Raw genomic sequence first — 17277 nt, 5'->3', positions numbered from 1 at the left:
AGTTCTTTGATAAGGGAACACTGTTCACACAACGCGGAACGCGCACCATTATGAAGCGCAGCTTCTGAGAGGTCGACACTGAACGACCTTCTTGAGCTGCCCGGCTGAGCGGGATGGAAATTCTGGGTATATGCGGGGAATGATACAGTAGGCAGCGTACCCTAATCTCAGTTCGTTGCCCCGTCATGGGATCTTTGGAAGCTAATTGTATAGTGCAAATGTGATTCACATTTCTATTGTTTTTATATAATTATGCCCTGTAATGTATACACGCACAGTAATTCCTTGGTTTGTGGTACTTTTCAAGAAAGCATCTACCACATTAAATGAAGGATTACGTAACAGTATTTGGACAATTTTGCAAGTCACTGATTAAGTTCCACTTCCTTTGCCAATATTCAGTTTTATTTTAATGTGGATAGAAAGATTGAAGTGTGTTCACCATATACTACATGTGCCTATGTATTTTAGTGTATTTTATGGATTGGTATAGATCTATTTCATTTATGAAACAAACTTACTGGGATATTTTAGCTTTTGGCTTGTCTCCAGAGCACGCTTTAGTTCTGCAAAAAAAATAGAACAATGTTATACATCACTCAACTATCCATGGCTGTCCTTTAGCATGATTAGCCAATTATTCCCAATACATTGCACAATTTACAAATTATTATTTCTTAATGCAGAAATTGTAATTATATTCATTTGACATTCATTTTACAACCATAATTATCACAATCATTCTAATTGTATATATTTAATCTAGGTAATATAATTGAATGTTATCTGTATCTGCAAATAAATAACCATTTCGGCATTCAATTGTAAGTAATTCTTTACTCTTCTTACGCATTTTAGCACAAATAAGTAATATATTGCATGCATTTCCCATACCATAACTTGTTAATTTGGAAAAATAAATATATGTTGATGTAGAAATGATGGGCCGATTCATGTAGCTATTTATAGCGGCATTACACTAATTTTATTACTAAAATAATGGCAGGTTCTGCATACATTTAGAAACACTCTTCAATTTGATATCAACGTGTGATGAATTCCAAACAAAACTGGAATCATGCTGGTACTATTCATGGCACAATTATGAAATGCCCAAAAGTGGGCAGGGTTTGGGGAGCAGTCGAAAATTATGGAAAGTTTCCACAAACATGCAGAATGGAGTCCTGTGATGTAGCTCTGTAGAGACTTGGAATGCATACATTGTTTGGAGGTAGTAGGTACGCAGTAACAGCCCAGGAATATTTTATTAATTTGAATTAAGTGAATTTGACATCTGTATTGTGTCAGATCCTGTCAGACTTCACGAGCTTGAATGGGTGACCACCGCACATTAAGCAGGTTCAGTAGGCGTCGTGGGTAGAAGGCAGCTCTGTATCCACCCTTCATCACCACCACACACTGACCAGTGTAGTGAAGTTTGGTCAAACTGGGCTGTAACACGTACATATGCAAAGACTCCGTACACACTCCTAACCTTTCCCTTACCGTCCTCCGTGAGATTGTAGCTTGTTGCGTAGCCGTCTGTCGCAGTGACCACGCAGGAGTAGTTCCCTAGGTCATCCATTGTAGGGTTGTTGAAGAACAACTTTGTTCTAAAATATACCAAAAATAACGTATGAAAATGATGATAACGTGTTTGCTCGAGTAAGATCATTCAAGTGTGACATTTTCATTTTTTCTAAACTTAATTGTCTTGTGTAAATTTCTATGCTTCGAGAAACGTCTCTCTGTACATATTTCACTTTTTTTCACTCTTTTGAATGTTCCATCTTATAGAATCAACAGCTGATGAAAGGGCATTTTCTGCAATGCTGTGATAACATTTACCATGTGCTGCGCTTATACCACACTGAATGCCGAGGATAGGATTTGTGAAGCATTTCCAAGACGAAGGCTCACGTTTGTCCGAGAGTTTCTGGGGTCACTTTGTTTTCTGGAAGCTCGTGGTAATTCTTGGACCAAGAGAAACTGGATGCTTCAGTGGCAGCCTCACAGGTATACTCCAGGTAGATGTTGCCATCATCATCGATCTGTAGCTGTGCATCCCTAGATCCTGCAACAACAACAAATACACAACTAAAATTAAATATACGTGCATTCAAGTAATATTTTTTTTTATTGAAACCAGCCAGTATTTTAGAAATAATAATCATGGAATAAAATAATATTTTATAGGCTTTTGTCAATCCACTGCTGGATGAAGGCATCACCAAATTATTGGATTGGTCATCAGGGCTGTTTGATCATACTTCACCATGCTGGTCAGCGTAAGTTGGTGGCTGGGAATCAAACATGGATTGCCGGGTTCACAGTAAATTTCGTGAACCATTTTCTATAACGTCATTTCATACAGCATCACCTTTATTTGTTTGTAATAAAAATGAAGCCACAGACAGGGAGCAACGCGAGGAGGGCCAGAGCAGCAAACACGAGTTTGTAAAATCCCAGCACCAGCTGTTCTGCTTGAGCATGTGGTTTGCACAATGCACACCTCATGCTGTGAGTGTACATGAAAGCTGTGACTCATTTTCAAATGCTGACGATACTGCTTCAACCCCCCACCCACCCACCCACCGCCCAACACAGCGCTGGCATCGTCTGTGTATCTGTGTCAATCGGTATCAAACAATGAGCATCATCCAGTCAAAAGGTTGAATTTGTTACAGCTGAAATGGGAATCAGAAAACACTGGCTAAATATAATTGTATTTTGTATGTAAATGACAGCGAAATCTACGTCCTGCCTTTGGAAATGGAATGTTATAATTTGCAGCTGGTGTTTGTTCACAACATTAAAAAAAAAAATTCCCTCCGGAAACAACCCAAGGTACTAATGAGTACATGCAGGATAGAAAAGAGGGTACTCCAATGAAGGCTTGCATTTGCTTTAAATTTGACATGCATTTGAGATGAAAGAGCCAACAAGCATAATTTTATTCATGAATCTGGTACACAAATGGGGCTTATTATCTCGGAAGTTTTCAAAGTATTTATTTTAGTTCAATTTTACAGTGTCAATGTGGAAGTCGGTGATATTTCTAGTTGCACGTATTTATACATAACGTTGTAGCTGGGTCATGAGTACACACGAATAACAATTATTTACAGTTGACCACAGAATGGACTATGTCCACATGGAAACATCATTACGACATACTCCATGCCATTTACATGCCAAAGAACATGACTCTTACTTTCTATTAAAATGTAATATGTTCTGTATGGCCTCTTTGTGAAAATCATTCCCTTTCACAATTACTTTATAAATTATCCAAGTACAGTTCAGGCAGGTTCAGACCTACGATTGCCCGACTTCCACACGTCCACACTTATGAATGAGCTTCCATAAGATATCTGTTTTTTTTACTACGTGACTTGAGAACGTGAACTCTCACTTGTGAACCGAATCCAATAACTATTAACAATGTTACATGCAAATGTAAAATATGTATTATTATTTACGAGTTTAACAATGCTTCCCTTTTATGGTGAACCATGACATATTTTATAAGTGACCGTATGTGCATTTACATACAGAACATTATTTCTTTCTGACTTACAAACCGTTCGACTTACGAATGGGTATCAGGAACGGAACCCGTTCATAGGTCGGGGACTCCCTGTATTGGTGAAACAATCAGGTTCATGTTATGCAACACTTCTGCAATAATTCTAAATTTGAAGCTTTCGTGACTGCAAGGATTCATACTCTTTGGGTTTTTTCGGTAAAGTCACGTAGGTAAAACAATTAATAAAATAAAATACATGAAAACAACTAAATTAAATATTATTGCTAACATTATACATAGTAGTTTACTACCCTGTGTAAATCCACTGCTGGATGAAGGCCTACCCCATGCCATATAATTTGTTTTAATCGTTTATGTTAGGCAGGGGGTTGTTTAACCACACTTCACCGTCCTGGTCACTGCGGGTTGGTGTTATTTGTGGCCGAGAAATGAATTCAGGTAATCGGATTCAGAGCACAGTGCAATAACACCTGCACTACCATGCTTCCAAAGTTATGGAAATATATTAATGTATGGATTTGAATAACTCTTTTGCACATGTATTCCTTCACCAACATTTGCAGTAAAAATCAAGTCATCACACATATTGTTGTTAAGTCAAAGTTTTGAAAGGTATTATGTTATAACTGCTGTGCTCTGCCAAATGTTGGGCAAAGCCCTGGTCATTCCTTCTCATTGGGAAGCATACAGTCACTCTGGGGCTTATCCATCTGAGTTTCAGATTGGCATGGATAGTCTGGTAGAGAATAATTCTTGTAGGAGAGTCGGCACTCAATGCATCATTGTGCTCGTCCTAAGTGGTTTATAAGGCCTGACCTTTGTGGTAATGTCTCCCTGGGAGTGTGATGGAGTAATGCACATGGGTGAGGGATTAGGGTCAGTGGAAGCTACCCCTCAGTGATGATTGTTGAATGCTACTGCGCTGGTAACACAAAACTCTACAACACCCACATTACAGTAATACTCTTCGCCAACTGAACCTTCTGCCTCAGAGTGAATCATGGCATAATGTACTATAATAGTACAATGTAAGAAACATATTATCACAAAATAACATATTCTTATGAAAAATACCATACCGCAGCAGAAATGTTTTTTTTAAACAATGAAAATTCAGTGATTATGATTGTTATTAACTATTTAAAATACATTTTACTACTGGCCTTTAGGAGACACGAATTAATTTTAAATAAAATGTGAAACAAAATTGTGCAAGAATTTTTTCAACGCTTTTATAAAGGTTTCCTTCTGGTGGCAAACATTATTGTCCCACAATTAAACGTGAGATTTAGCAGGTTCACAATGGAATCGTAAGTTTCCAATTGTAAAAGTAATGTCCCATGTAATGTACGGGTATACATGGATATAACTAAATTACAAATATTCGATTGAGTGATGCTCTGGAAGGAAATAAACAAGTAAACCCGTAAAAACAAAGTTTTTCACTATAAATCCTTTATATGCGTGGCGGCTAGAGTCCTCTCGTCCTCTGGCTTGAGATAGCTGCCACCTATGGGTCAGATGATTGTCTGCCACCATTAAGCAATTGGTAATTAAATATTTAATTTGTTTTCCCTAAACAGTGTAAAATTTTGGATTTTTTTTCTTCACGAAAATTAATCGTCACACTCAACGAGTCTGTGTGGAAAATGTCAGCTCGATTGGATCACGGGAAGTGGGTTAAAACACGAGCGAAAGATTTGCACGGTCCTAAGCAAGCGAACTTAATATAAAGGATTTAAAAATATATTCGCCTGTGGAGGACGCGGGGATCGATCCCGCGACCTTTGGCATGGGAAGCGAGGGCGCTACCAACTGCGCTACTCCGCCACGGCCTGTGGAGGGGTTACGCTCTGGGCTCTTACACTCTGACGTTCAGCCAAAGCCATGAATAAGTTCTATTTGAATATATGTAAAATATTTTTTTTTTGCCTAAAAAGTGTACAATTTTGGGATTTTTTTTTCACGAACAATAATTGTCTGGCACAACGAGTCTGTGTGGAAAATGTCAGCTCGATTGGATCACGGGAAGTGGGTTAAAAAACGACCGAAAGATTTGCACGGTCCTAAGCAAGCAAGCAAGCACGCAAGCAAGCAAGCACGCAAGCAAGCGAACTTAATATAAAGGATTTTAAATAACCCGTAAAAACAAAGTTTTTCACTATAAATCCTTTATATGCGTGGCAGCGAACTTAATATAAAGGATGTAAAAATATATTCGCCTGTGGAGGACACAGGGATCAATCCCGCGACCTTTGGCATGGGAAGCGAGGGCGCTACCAACTGCGCTACTCCACCACGGCCTGTGGACGGGTTACGCTCTGGGCTCTTACACTCTGACGTTCAGCCAAAGCCATGAATGCGTTCTATTTGAATATATGTAAAATACATTTTTTTTGCCTAAAAAGTGTAAAATTTTGGGAATTTTTTTTCACGAACAATAATTGTCTGGCACAACGAGTCTGTGTGGAAAATGTCAGCTCGATTGGATCACGGGAAGTGGGTTAAAAAACGACCGAAAGATTTGCACGGTCGTAAGCAAGCAAGCAAGCACGCAAGCAAGCACGCAAGCAAGCATGCGAACTTAATATAAAGGATTTAAAAATATATCGCCTGTGGAGGACGCGGGGATCGATCCCGCGACCTTTGGCATGGGAAGCGAGGGCACTACCAACTGCGCTACTCCGCCACGGCCTGTGGAGGGGTTACGCTCTGGGCTCTTACACTCTGACGTTCAGCCAAAGCCATGAATAAGTTCTATTTGAAAATATGTAAAATACATTTTTTTTTGTCTAAAAAGTGTAAAATTTTGGGAATTTTTTTTCACGAACAATAATTGTCTGGCACAACGAGTCTGTGTGGAAAATGTCAGCTCGATTGGATCACGGGAAGTGGGTTAAAAAACGACCGAAAGATTTGCACGGTCCTAAGCAAGCAAGCAAGCATGCAAGCAAGCAAGCAAGCACGCGAACTTAATATAAAGGATTTTAAATAACCCGTAAAAAACAAAGTTTTTCACTATAAATCCTTTATATGCGTGGCAGCGAACTTAATATAAAGGATGTAAAAAATATATTCGCCTGTGGAGGACGCGGGGATCAATCCCGCGACCTTTGAAATGGGAAGCGAGGGCGCTACCAACTGCGCTACTCCACCACGGCCTGTGGACGGGTTACGCTCTGGGCTCTTACACTCTGACGTTCAGCCAAAACCATGAATGCGTTCTATTTGAATATATGTAAAATACAATTTTTTTGCCTAAAAAGTGTAAAATTTTGGGAATTTTTTTTCACGAACAATAATTGTCTGGCACAACGAGTCTGTGTGGAAAATGTCAGCTCGATTGGATCACGGGAAGTGGGTTAAAAAACGACCGAAAGATTTGCACGGTCGTAAGCAAGCAAGCAAGCACGCAAGCAAGCACGCAAGCAAGCAAGCATGCGAACTTAATATAAAGGATTTAAAAATATATCGCCTGTGGAGGACGCGGGGATCGATCCCGCGACCTTTGGCATGGGAAGCGAGGGCACTACCAACTGCGCTACTCCACCACGGCCTGTGGAGGGGTTACGCTCTGGGCTCTTACACTCTGACGTTCAGCCAAAGCCATGAATAAGTTATATTTGAATATATGTAAAATACATTTTTTTTTGTCTAAAAAGTGTAAAATTTTGGGAATTTTTTTTCACGAACAATAATTGTCTGGCACAACGAGTCTGTGTGGAAAATGTCAGCTCGATTGGATCACGGGAAGTGGGTTAAAAAACGACCGAAAGATTTGCACGGTCCTAAGCAAGCAAGCATGCAAGCAAGCAAGCAAGCACGCGAACTTAATATAAAGGATTTAAAAACACGGAAAACCTGTAATTATTAATTATATATGTGTATATCGTACATTTGTGGATTTAGCGGAAAGAATGAGACCATTAACATAGTTCATATAATGTATAGTAGCCTCACCATAATTACGTTTTACATTTACAGTTGATGTGAAATATGCAATATGTAAACGACTAAATACTTAAATAAACTCAGGGTTACAAGGACTGTTATAAAAGCTCAAGTCTTGCTAGCATCTGGTGAAGGTAGAAAGCTGATTTTACGCGAAACACATGAGTGAGTATACATATTTGAAAAATTCACGCTTCAAATTCACAATATATTTTTTCGAGTCGGATCGCACGAGCAAAATGCCAATGTGTGTCATTTACCCCCCTCCAACCGACACAGACAAATAAATTAAGTTATAAACAATGCTGTGTTCACATCATCTAATAATTTAGTTTCAATTTTAGAAGAAGAAAATTGGCACGTTTGTTCACGTGACAACTTTATTTATTTGCTTGTGTTGGGTGACAAATTTGGTTGTGGCGGGTGACAATTTGAGCCCCTGCCATAACATCAAGTCCATGCTTCGAACTTTTCAAACAGCCCTCACAGTTCTTGACAAACACATCCATATATACTCATGTAATCGATATAATCAATCGTGTAATTTTGACAGTGGGTGTTGGTAACTTAAGCTCTGACCTACATAGAATGTAATAAATAGAGCTGGGGCCCTGTGGGGTCCTGACACATATACCGAGCTAGCTCCTGATCTGATTTGCACTGCCAAAGGTACTGACATACAAACCCAGGGAGGCAGCAGTGATATTCCTTCTGCGATATTCCATCTGCTTTTTGCACTGTTCACATATTCCCAGATAACCTTCTAATGTTGTCATAAATACAACCACTTATAGAACCAGGTGATGTTCTCTGGTTTTAACAATTGACGGTTGAAATAAGAAAATGAGGCAAGACAAATTATTGCATGAAAATAATAAATATGCATGTGAATGGTAGAATAATGTTTTAGAATGAAACACTGATATTGTTTCAAACATACAATGTTTCTGATTACCTGCACTTTTAATGTCTTATTATAAAATAATTTGAACCATAACAAACTGCCACATATATTGATTGTCATAGACATTAAATGCTACAATTGACGTCGAATGTAGCATATACTCTCGACACGTGCTACAGAACTAGAATATAATTTAAGGATTCCTTTGCAAATTAACCAAGAGGGCCCATTTTTTCCTCATGAAGAAAATAAGTTTAAAGAAAAATCACTAGCACTGTGTAATGAATTACATTAACATTTATACTCACGCATGTAAACCAAGAAAGTCAGGCATACATTTATTATAAGCGTAGAATGCCAATATTTAATTTAATACACAAAGCCATTCACGTGTGCTGTGGATATTAACAATTCAAAGCTGTTTCAAACTGAAAAATGCATCCTTGCTGGCTAGATTTTTTTAATGCATGATGACATTATTGGTTAGCTATATATATACAACTTGCAACATATCTGTATGCACGAAAATTCCACAAAGTTGATTATATGTGATAGTATCATAAACAGCTTTAACAATACAAAGAAAAACGCAATTATATTTACTTATTAAGTTACACTGCAGTGGCATCGGTGCACAAGCAAAAATGACAAAACCTGAATACTTTCATCAATACCACTGCCTTCAAGGAAACAATATATAATAGGTGATGTTTTGGGCAGTGGCCCATCTTTATAGCACGTAAATTTAACAAAAACTAAACAATTTTTTATGTTACCATAACCTGGCCACAAATGATAGCTCACCATAGTGGCTTATAATGTGGAAATTTAAAGCAGCCATTTTTCTAAATGTGCAGGGAAAACCTGGGGGAGCCATATAAAAATTCAGGTGACTTCAGGGAGAACATGCATACTATAAATAAACACGCATCAGGGTTAGGATTGAACCGATGAACACCTGCATACCAGAAGAGGTAGTTAACATCTCGCCACCGTGGCACCCTATAAAAATAGACACTAAAGATGTGGACTTACTCATAGCTTTAGACTGCACTCTACACCATGGATCTAATGATAACTAAAAACATGTTTTCTGAAGAAAAAAAAAGAAAAAAATTGGCATGTGAAAATAGTTACCTTTTCGAAGATGTTGAGCAACAGACAATCCTTTAAATCATCAAAAATGGATGACTACATATATATAAAATGTTGCTGGCACATTTAATTTTGGGTAACAATGTTTCAGCGTGGTATCTACTTAAAGCAGAATATTAATTCACATTGCCTCCTAAGTGACTCATTCTTCAGTCTTAATTATCATGTCATCAGGATCAAATAATATCTCAAGAAATGTTATGATCCAAATGGGCTTTCAAATGTTTGAAATTCCTAATCCTTGCAAGCTGAGTAGAAGAATTAACAGGATATATTTTAATTTACTGATTTTGTCTTTTTTTGTCTTTTTAGCTCTTATTTTCCAATTTTAGTGAGAAATGAAATGTGGCCTGCACACAAACGTGTATTGATAAGGGTTAGCTCGCGCTCAATACATTTTTTAAGTCAATGTGAGGCATTCATACAGTTGGCTGAATGATATTCAGTTTGAATATGAAGCGGTCGTCTGTCCTATGTATGGCCTCATTATCACCAAAAATCAAGACAAGGCCATGTACCCTACATGTCACTGGGCCTGTGGCTCCCACTGTTGATGTGACACTGGTTTGGACCAAGTTTGCACAGCGAGCTGACAAGATGTTGGGCGAATCTATCTCTAAGACGTTTGCCAACATTTTTTTTTCAATGTAGTGGAGGCTACAGCATTTCCATGCGATGCAAAACACGAGATTGATGGAGGTGCATGCAAACTTAAGGCGCATCATAAATAATGATCAGGGTGTGTTGAAGTCAACACACCTTATTTAAACTAATGTCTAGAGCACACAATTTAGTCTTTGCATCAAGGATACATTACTTATATATTAAAACTTTGTCAAGCTATTGCAGTGGAGGGTGACCCTGGCATGCCACTGTGAAAGACGCACAAAGTGTAACAAAGTGTAACCGAAGAATCTCAGAATCTTCATGTGTGACTCTGGGAGCAACGCTGAAAGGTGCTCTGAGCCGAAGAAAGGCACAACGGTCAACCATCAGTCCAGTCGGGGCTCAAGCGGCCAACTGCAGCCTTCTGAGGTGCTTGTGGTCCTTTGTCCGGCAGGCAGAGAGACTGGTGGGTCACTAAGGCACCGAAGGTACTTAGCAAGGGAGAAGATCTGGCCTCGCTGACAGTTCTATGCAACACCTACAACACCATATATGTATATTTATGTGGAACTTCTTTCGCGCCGTAGATAGCCAACCGTGCTAATCAGAGGTGCGGGGAAGGACGGAAAACTGAGCACCATCAATCAGGCTTCCATCCATCAGCTAACCATCTCACTGAAGGTACATATTAGAGCCTTACAACGTCGGCTCGGAATGAACTCCGACGTCGACATCTTGCCTCTACCGTGTGTGCGTTGTGTGTGTTTTTGTGAGTCTGTGTGAGTTTGTGTGCATTGTGTGTGTCGTGTGCGTTTGTGTTGGCCGGTTGGGCAGGTGAGGTTTCTCTTCACACTGTGCGTCAATTTGTTGTAGTGGAGTGCCGGGTGGTTAATCTGAAATGTCAGTTAATATTTTTTTTATACTTTATTAAATCACTGATGTTTGGAGCAACTTTGAGTGTCCTTCTGTGGTTTATTAGTCCCTGTATTATGCTCGTCGATTCCGAGTCTGTATTCTGCTGGCGAGATCTATGAGCTTTGGAAAGCGATGAGGACTTCTTATTTATAAAAATAATAACGGGAATAATTGTTAATTTATTAAGAACTACCCAAATAGTATTTCGCGTGCCATTAAACAATCGTTTTAACAAACAATTATTGACTTGCACAATCAAGATATTCCCCGAGCGGAATAGCAACAATTAAATTAGTTTGTGACTTTTTTTTCTCACGTAAGTAGTTCTTGGGTTTGTATTCCATTAATGATGACATTATAAAAAGAATAGTAATGTGCTATATATTTGGGCGGCTCAGAATATTTAACAAAACAGTGCTTACCCATCTGTCTTTGTTCAAACACTGTTCAACATGTACGCCGCAGATTAAACGCTCACCCCACCCATTTGATCTCAAATTACATATGTGATTAATACAGCCATTCCACACTATCAATATTGCTGGAGTCATTAGTGAGTATTATTGTGGCTATAAATTATTATGTGGTCAAGCACGCTTCAGCAAACACTTACCAACTGGCGTGGCTGCCACCACAGGGTCTGAGTGGACTGAATACTTGCCAGCTCCGGACGCGTTCACGGCATTGACTCTAAACCGATAGGCCTTGCCCTCCTCCAAGTTTTTCACCTGTGCACGTATCAAAAACAACGCAACTAAGACCAATGATAAAACTACACTGGTCATGCATCCACCACCCGTTTATGTAATTGGTTGTCTCTTAAAACAAATTGCATTTTGGAAGAAGAGTTCAGATGGGGAAATGCTGCATGTACCTGCTGGTATCTTCATGTCAATTTTATGATTTTTTGTCTTTTTATCATTTTCCTTCAAATTGTGCTCTCAGCATCATGTCACAAAACAGTGTTCATTTGGAATTCTCACAGAGCAGCACATACATATAATTAGAGAATGACATAAAGAAGGACATATCACAGAACTACTACTGAGATACCTTGAAATTACCCACTTTCCTAAATTCTCTGCTATAGATAAATATTTGCAGCATGGCAGTAAAACTGATATTAAAATTCTTAAATCTTGACTTTTGACAAAATTAGTGGGACAAACAAATGTAATACAATTATTTGTTTTGGACAGTCATTGGTGACCAGGCTGAGGCCATTAACATGCGTGAAAATATGGCATGATCACAGGGGACTACACAGACCTGATTCAAGGATCCAAGAGGTGTTGGCTCAATGTTCTCTGGATTCAACTTTCAAGGGCGGTGATACGGCCCATCGGTAGCGTGTTTGCTGATTGTTGTCAAGGTTTGAGATAAGAATCCGGCAGGCCACTTTGGTTATAACTTCGGATGTGTGAACTGTAACAATGTGCACTGTCCACTGTCCAGCGGACGTGAAAGATTCCATAGATAGACCACGGCTGATGACCACGATGCAGTAAAAAAAATAGAAAGTGCTTTTTCATAAATTTTTGTGGAAGGCCACATAATGAGCTGGCCATATGTACAGTATGTCATGAATCCTCCACCATCCAACATAGCCAAACAAATAAAAGTGCCATGTGTTGGGCATTACATGTCCCACATAAGTATTGTATCAGCTCACTTGTTAATTCATGAACGATTCTCACAACCAAATTTAAAATCAGATACGAAATATTGATTGAAACTGCACTAAAAGCATAATCTTTACTAACCACTGTGCAACTCCAACAAATTATACATTGGAATAATTATAACAAACATGAGTATTACTGAATTAATACCTGAGGCTATTACCTATTTAAAAATAAAAACAATAATATAAAAATATTTGTAGCTCAACTCACAAACACACATACAGTACAAACATCATTGGAGGGCACTCCAATTTTAAGTGGATCTGAGAAAATACTCATTGGATTTGCAAGCAAGATTGCTTGCAGGGGCAGCATACCTTGTAGTATCTTTTAGACACCAAGTCGGTGTTGACCAACTGCCAGTGTTCCTCAAGAGTGTCCTCTGTAATTTCCACATTGAACCCAGTGACGGGGCTTTTGCCCGTGTAGAGAGGGGCCTTCCAGAGCACCACGATAGACTGAGCTCGAACTTCGGTGAACACCACATCAAAGGGAGGGCCTGGGCAAGGTGACAAAAAAAATATCCGATAAATTAACACGCAATAACATTGATTGTCCAGTTGCGTCGCATGTTTTGCACAAGTATACACTTTCCGAGTACAGGTCAGTTATACCAAAATTTTACAGGTGAAGCATGTTAAACAGAAGAAAAGCACCAACAGTATATATGCTTCATAAATTGGGATCTATATTGAAAAATAAGTAGTTATTAATGCTAACAATAATTCGAATACTGCATTGTTACATATGGTCTGTTCGCCGATATGGACGTGAATGCTGGACAATTACACACAGTCTAAAAAGCAAATTCATATTTTAAAGGTGGTAAAACTGTCATGAAGACACAAGACGAGTAACAGCAGGTACACAAAGAAAATACGATTAATTCGAAAAAAGGCAAGTTAGATGTATTGGACATTTATATGAGAAAACAAAAGAATGAATACTATGTTCGTTCGTTTCTCAAAATTATGTTTTTACTGGGAAATGTTTAGGTACAAGGAGCCAAGAAAGATAGTAAATTAAGTAGAAAAGCAATTTGATTAAACTTAAGTTAATTTTATTTCACATCCTGCAAAATCCACCAGCCCTGGATTGATCTCCCAGCTTTCGGCTGGTGAATCATGAGATGCAGATTACAATTCATAATTAAATCGTGACATGCAACTTGCTATTTAGTTATATGACAGAGATGAAGGCACACAAAATAGAACACAGATGCAAAGAAAGAAAAGAGATCACCTCATTCATGGAGATTACAGTGCCAGCAGTGCATGCAGACTTAGAGAGATGGATAATAGCAGAGAATGCACTGACATGGAGACAGTAATCATAGCAATGGCAATAGTAATAATATGCTGTGACCTTTGATTCCAGGTCTCTTTGGACTGGCACCTTTTGACTCACAGCACGAGCAATACATTTCCCAGGCTCAATTGAAAGTGAGGTGCTGCGGTGTTAAAATCCCATTTTGGGGGACATGCACCAACCCAGTGTAATTACAATGCCACACTCTGATGGGTTGTTGGCACAGGGACGAGCTGACATCACGACATCAATGCTATTGATCCCATGGTCCCTTATTGTTGGAGACATTTTGGCAGATCTCTGGCAGGTTTGCTAAATCTGCCCTAAATCCATCCTGTGAATAGGACAGAGAAAGCGTTGTGGAAGTCATCCAATTTATCCCATGCCTTTAAAAAAATATGCACCAAATAGCCACTTAAAGATGTGCACTGTGCTCCTTGTATTTTCTCCAAATCTAAAATACACTCCAATGCAAATAGTGTTTTATTCTACTTTAAATGGCCTGGTTTCACAGGATTGTACTTGATAAATATTTTTCTTTTTCATAAAATTGCATAATTGAAAGAAATAGTGCATTGCTAGATGATAAACAAGACTAACTTATTTACCATACTACCAGCAACATGCAGAGTTATCTGGTAAGGGCCTTAATGCCTTAAAGGGAGCAAGTCTAAATTAATATCAACTCCTCGTGCCTTTGAGGGAATTTTAATGTCCAGTTTTACTCTTTAATGCAATGCTTTCTACATTTACCTCAAAATTGTAATTTAATTAGGTGGAACTTGATGAGGTTATTTGCAGATAAAAGTGAATCATGGTCCACACTCATGCATGTTTGAAACACAAACATTTAAAAATGTTACATTGCTTTGTATGATTAATCACACCTAGGATATGTACACTCCCAGACTGCCTTTCAGGTTGTGAATTTACATTAAATATGCTTTCAAATTATACATCTGCCAATTTAACCACAACCATACAAGTGTTATTTACATTATTCCATTCCAAAGATTTATTTTTGGTCTATCCCAAGGTTATGGGTATGCAGCTTAACAACGCCTTAGTGAATAGTTTGTACAGTGATTGCACACGCAATTTACAAGCAGTGGATTCCAGCAGCTGCAACAGCTTGCTTATTTTGAATTGTCTCAAAGTGCCCACAAAATATTCATATGTATTCACATGAGAATCAGAATTATGTTATACATGTACATCAGCGTTTTTAAATGGGCATTTATGATGGACAATACTACGTTTTATGAACGGTCATCAGCAGGTCAATAAAACATGTATATTGTGATCTCTAGCGAGACCTCTACAGGCATCAAACACCACCATTAGCACATTGCATTCCAATATCCAATACACATCTGCAGTGTTAGAAATGTCATATTTATTTAATTACATTTTCGCATATGCAATGGTGTCTTTTTTTGCTTTTTACTTGGCTACTTTAGAAATTTGCATCGATTAGTCATCCCTTGTGTATTCCTTGTTGAACATTATGTAAAAAAAAGATGACTTTGCATGCAGGACATATGCTTTGTATAGTCCTACGCATTGGAACAAAGCGAACACACTGATGTTGGGCAAGTAATCGTCTCTGCCTGCCTGCTGTCACAAACAAAACATTAGACTCACAGTTATGTCGAATTCTGAGAAATGTTATAGTTCACCGTTTGCTTATGCTTAGAAATCTGAGCTCATCTGCTTGAGCATTGTAGTACAAATTAAATATTTTCAACAACCACAAATAAGTACAGTGAAGGCATTCAATCATTCTTGTGGATTGTTTTAGACTTTTAAAAAAGCCACCATCTGCTGCATTATTTTCAACAGTATTAATAGGATATACTTGACAAGTCAAAGTCTTTACTTGTAATTATTGCGACAAGAAACAATGTCACATTGCTATTCACAGTGGCTGGTATTTAAAATTCTACATCGATGAAGATGTCACCATGACCACACTGCAATTATGTGTTTTGTTTCTGCTATATACGTATACTAAATGTATTTATAAGCAGGTATTAAGAACACGGTACAGTGTATTGATTAGTAAAATATAATTATTAAGGTTGTAATAGGCTGGAAGTGATTTGGAGGCATTGGGTTTAAGCTTGTATCTGGAGGTCAATCAGCAACCCGAATGATGAGACCAATTTTATTTAATCATGACCCATAGATGAAAATCACTGTCAGATGTCAGTAATGGCACCGTAGACTAACAGTGACAGAGCACAGGCTCAGAGATTGTGCAATCACCTCTTGAGTCCAACGTTTATCAGTTTGTAACTGAATTGCTTCATGGGCAGATACAAAAGTGATAATCTTTCCTTTGTTAAAACTGAACTTAAATTAAACTTACAAGCAGATGATAAATATTCCATAATACTTTTGTATTATCTTGATCGGGCACCAACTGGACAGTAGTACTAATAGTGGCATTACTGGCAGGATGCTGTGGTGGCGAGATGTTAACTACCTTACTTGGTATACAGGAGGTCATCAGTTCGATCCTGACCCTGATGTCTGTAAATTTGGAGTTAGCATGTTCTCCCCGTGGTCACGTGGATTTTTCTTCGGGACCTCTGTTTTTTTCCCCTCCACACTTATAATCAACATGCATTCAGAGTTTTGTCTGCTCTACATTTCCACATGATAAGCTACTTTCTGAGCTATAATTTGTGGCAAGGTCGCTTTTGAAAAAAAAGCCAAAAAGCTCAGTGGGCCTTACTTGGTAAGTAAAAAAATAGGTGACGGAGGTGTAGTCGGGTGTGATGTCAGCCTTCTGCCTCCAGAAAAAAAAATTGCCAAGACTGGTGACGCCCCCAGACCGAGGATTTTAGGTGCAATGTTTACCATTCTAGGGAGAGGTTGTGCCCTCCCTAAAATTAGGCCTGGCCCCATCGCTGCCCTCTCAAATGGGATCCTTGGTGAATGCCACAGTGCAGCCACAATCCACAAGGACACCGGACAATATTGCCAGGTGTCATTTTACTTTGCCAAATGTGAGGCACGGTTGCCAATGTGAGGCACGGTTGACAAATGGGAATAGATTTTCACCGCTATTAATTAGTTTATACCATCGGTGAGTATATGTAGTGCAGAATATGGAGCAGTGCTACAGGCATAACCAGCCTCAAATTGGCTGGCACGTGAAAATTTGGCGAATAATTGTGGGGATTTAAGATCAGTTT

At 38.6% G+C, this 17277-nt stretch overlaps 1 protein-coding gene across 1 annotated transcript in view; it reads right to left on the bottom strand.

Moving 5' to 3' along the window:
- The window catches only part of LOC144717852 (myomesin-2-like), a 99954-nt gene that overhangs the window by 15671 nt on the left and 67006 nt on the right, over window positions 1–17277 (bottom strand). Inside the window, exons 20-24 of the mRNA XM_078593566.1 lie at window positions 13084–13265; window positions 11695–11809; window positions 1921–2074; window positions 1507–1613; window positions 522–566 (exon numbers count right to left, since the gene is read on the bottom strand). Coding sequence (XP_078449692.1) covers window positions 522–566; window positions 1507–1613; window positions 1921–2074; window positions 11695–11809; window positions 13084–13265 — 603 coding nt within the window. The remainder of the gene's footprint in view (window positions 1–521; window positions 567–1506; window positions 1614–1920; window positions 2075–11694; window positions 11810–13083; window positions 13266–17277) is intronic.

The sequence above is a fragment of the Lampetra planeri genome, chromosome 4 (assembly GCF_965212315.1).
Source record: "Lampetra planeri chromosome 4, kcLamPlan1.2.h2, whole genome shotgun sequence".
In the NCBI taxonomy this organism is placed as follows: Eukaryota; Metazoa; Chordata; class Hyperoartia; order Petromyzontiformes; family Petromyzontidae; genus Lampetra; species Lampetra planeri.
The sequence above is the reverse complement of the archived record's forward strand: the minus strand, read 5'-3'. Positions and strand labels throughout refer to the sequence as shown.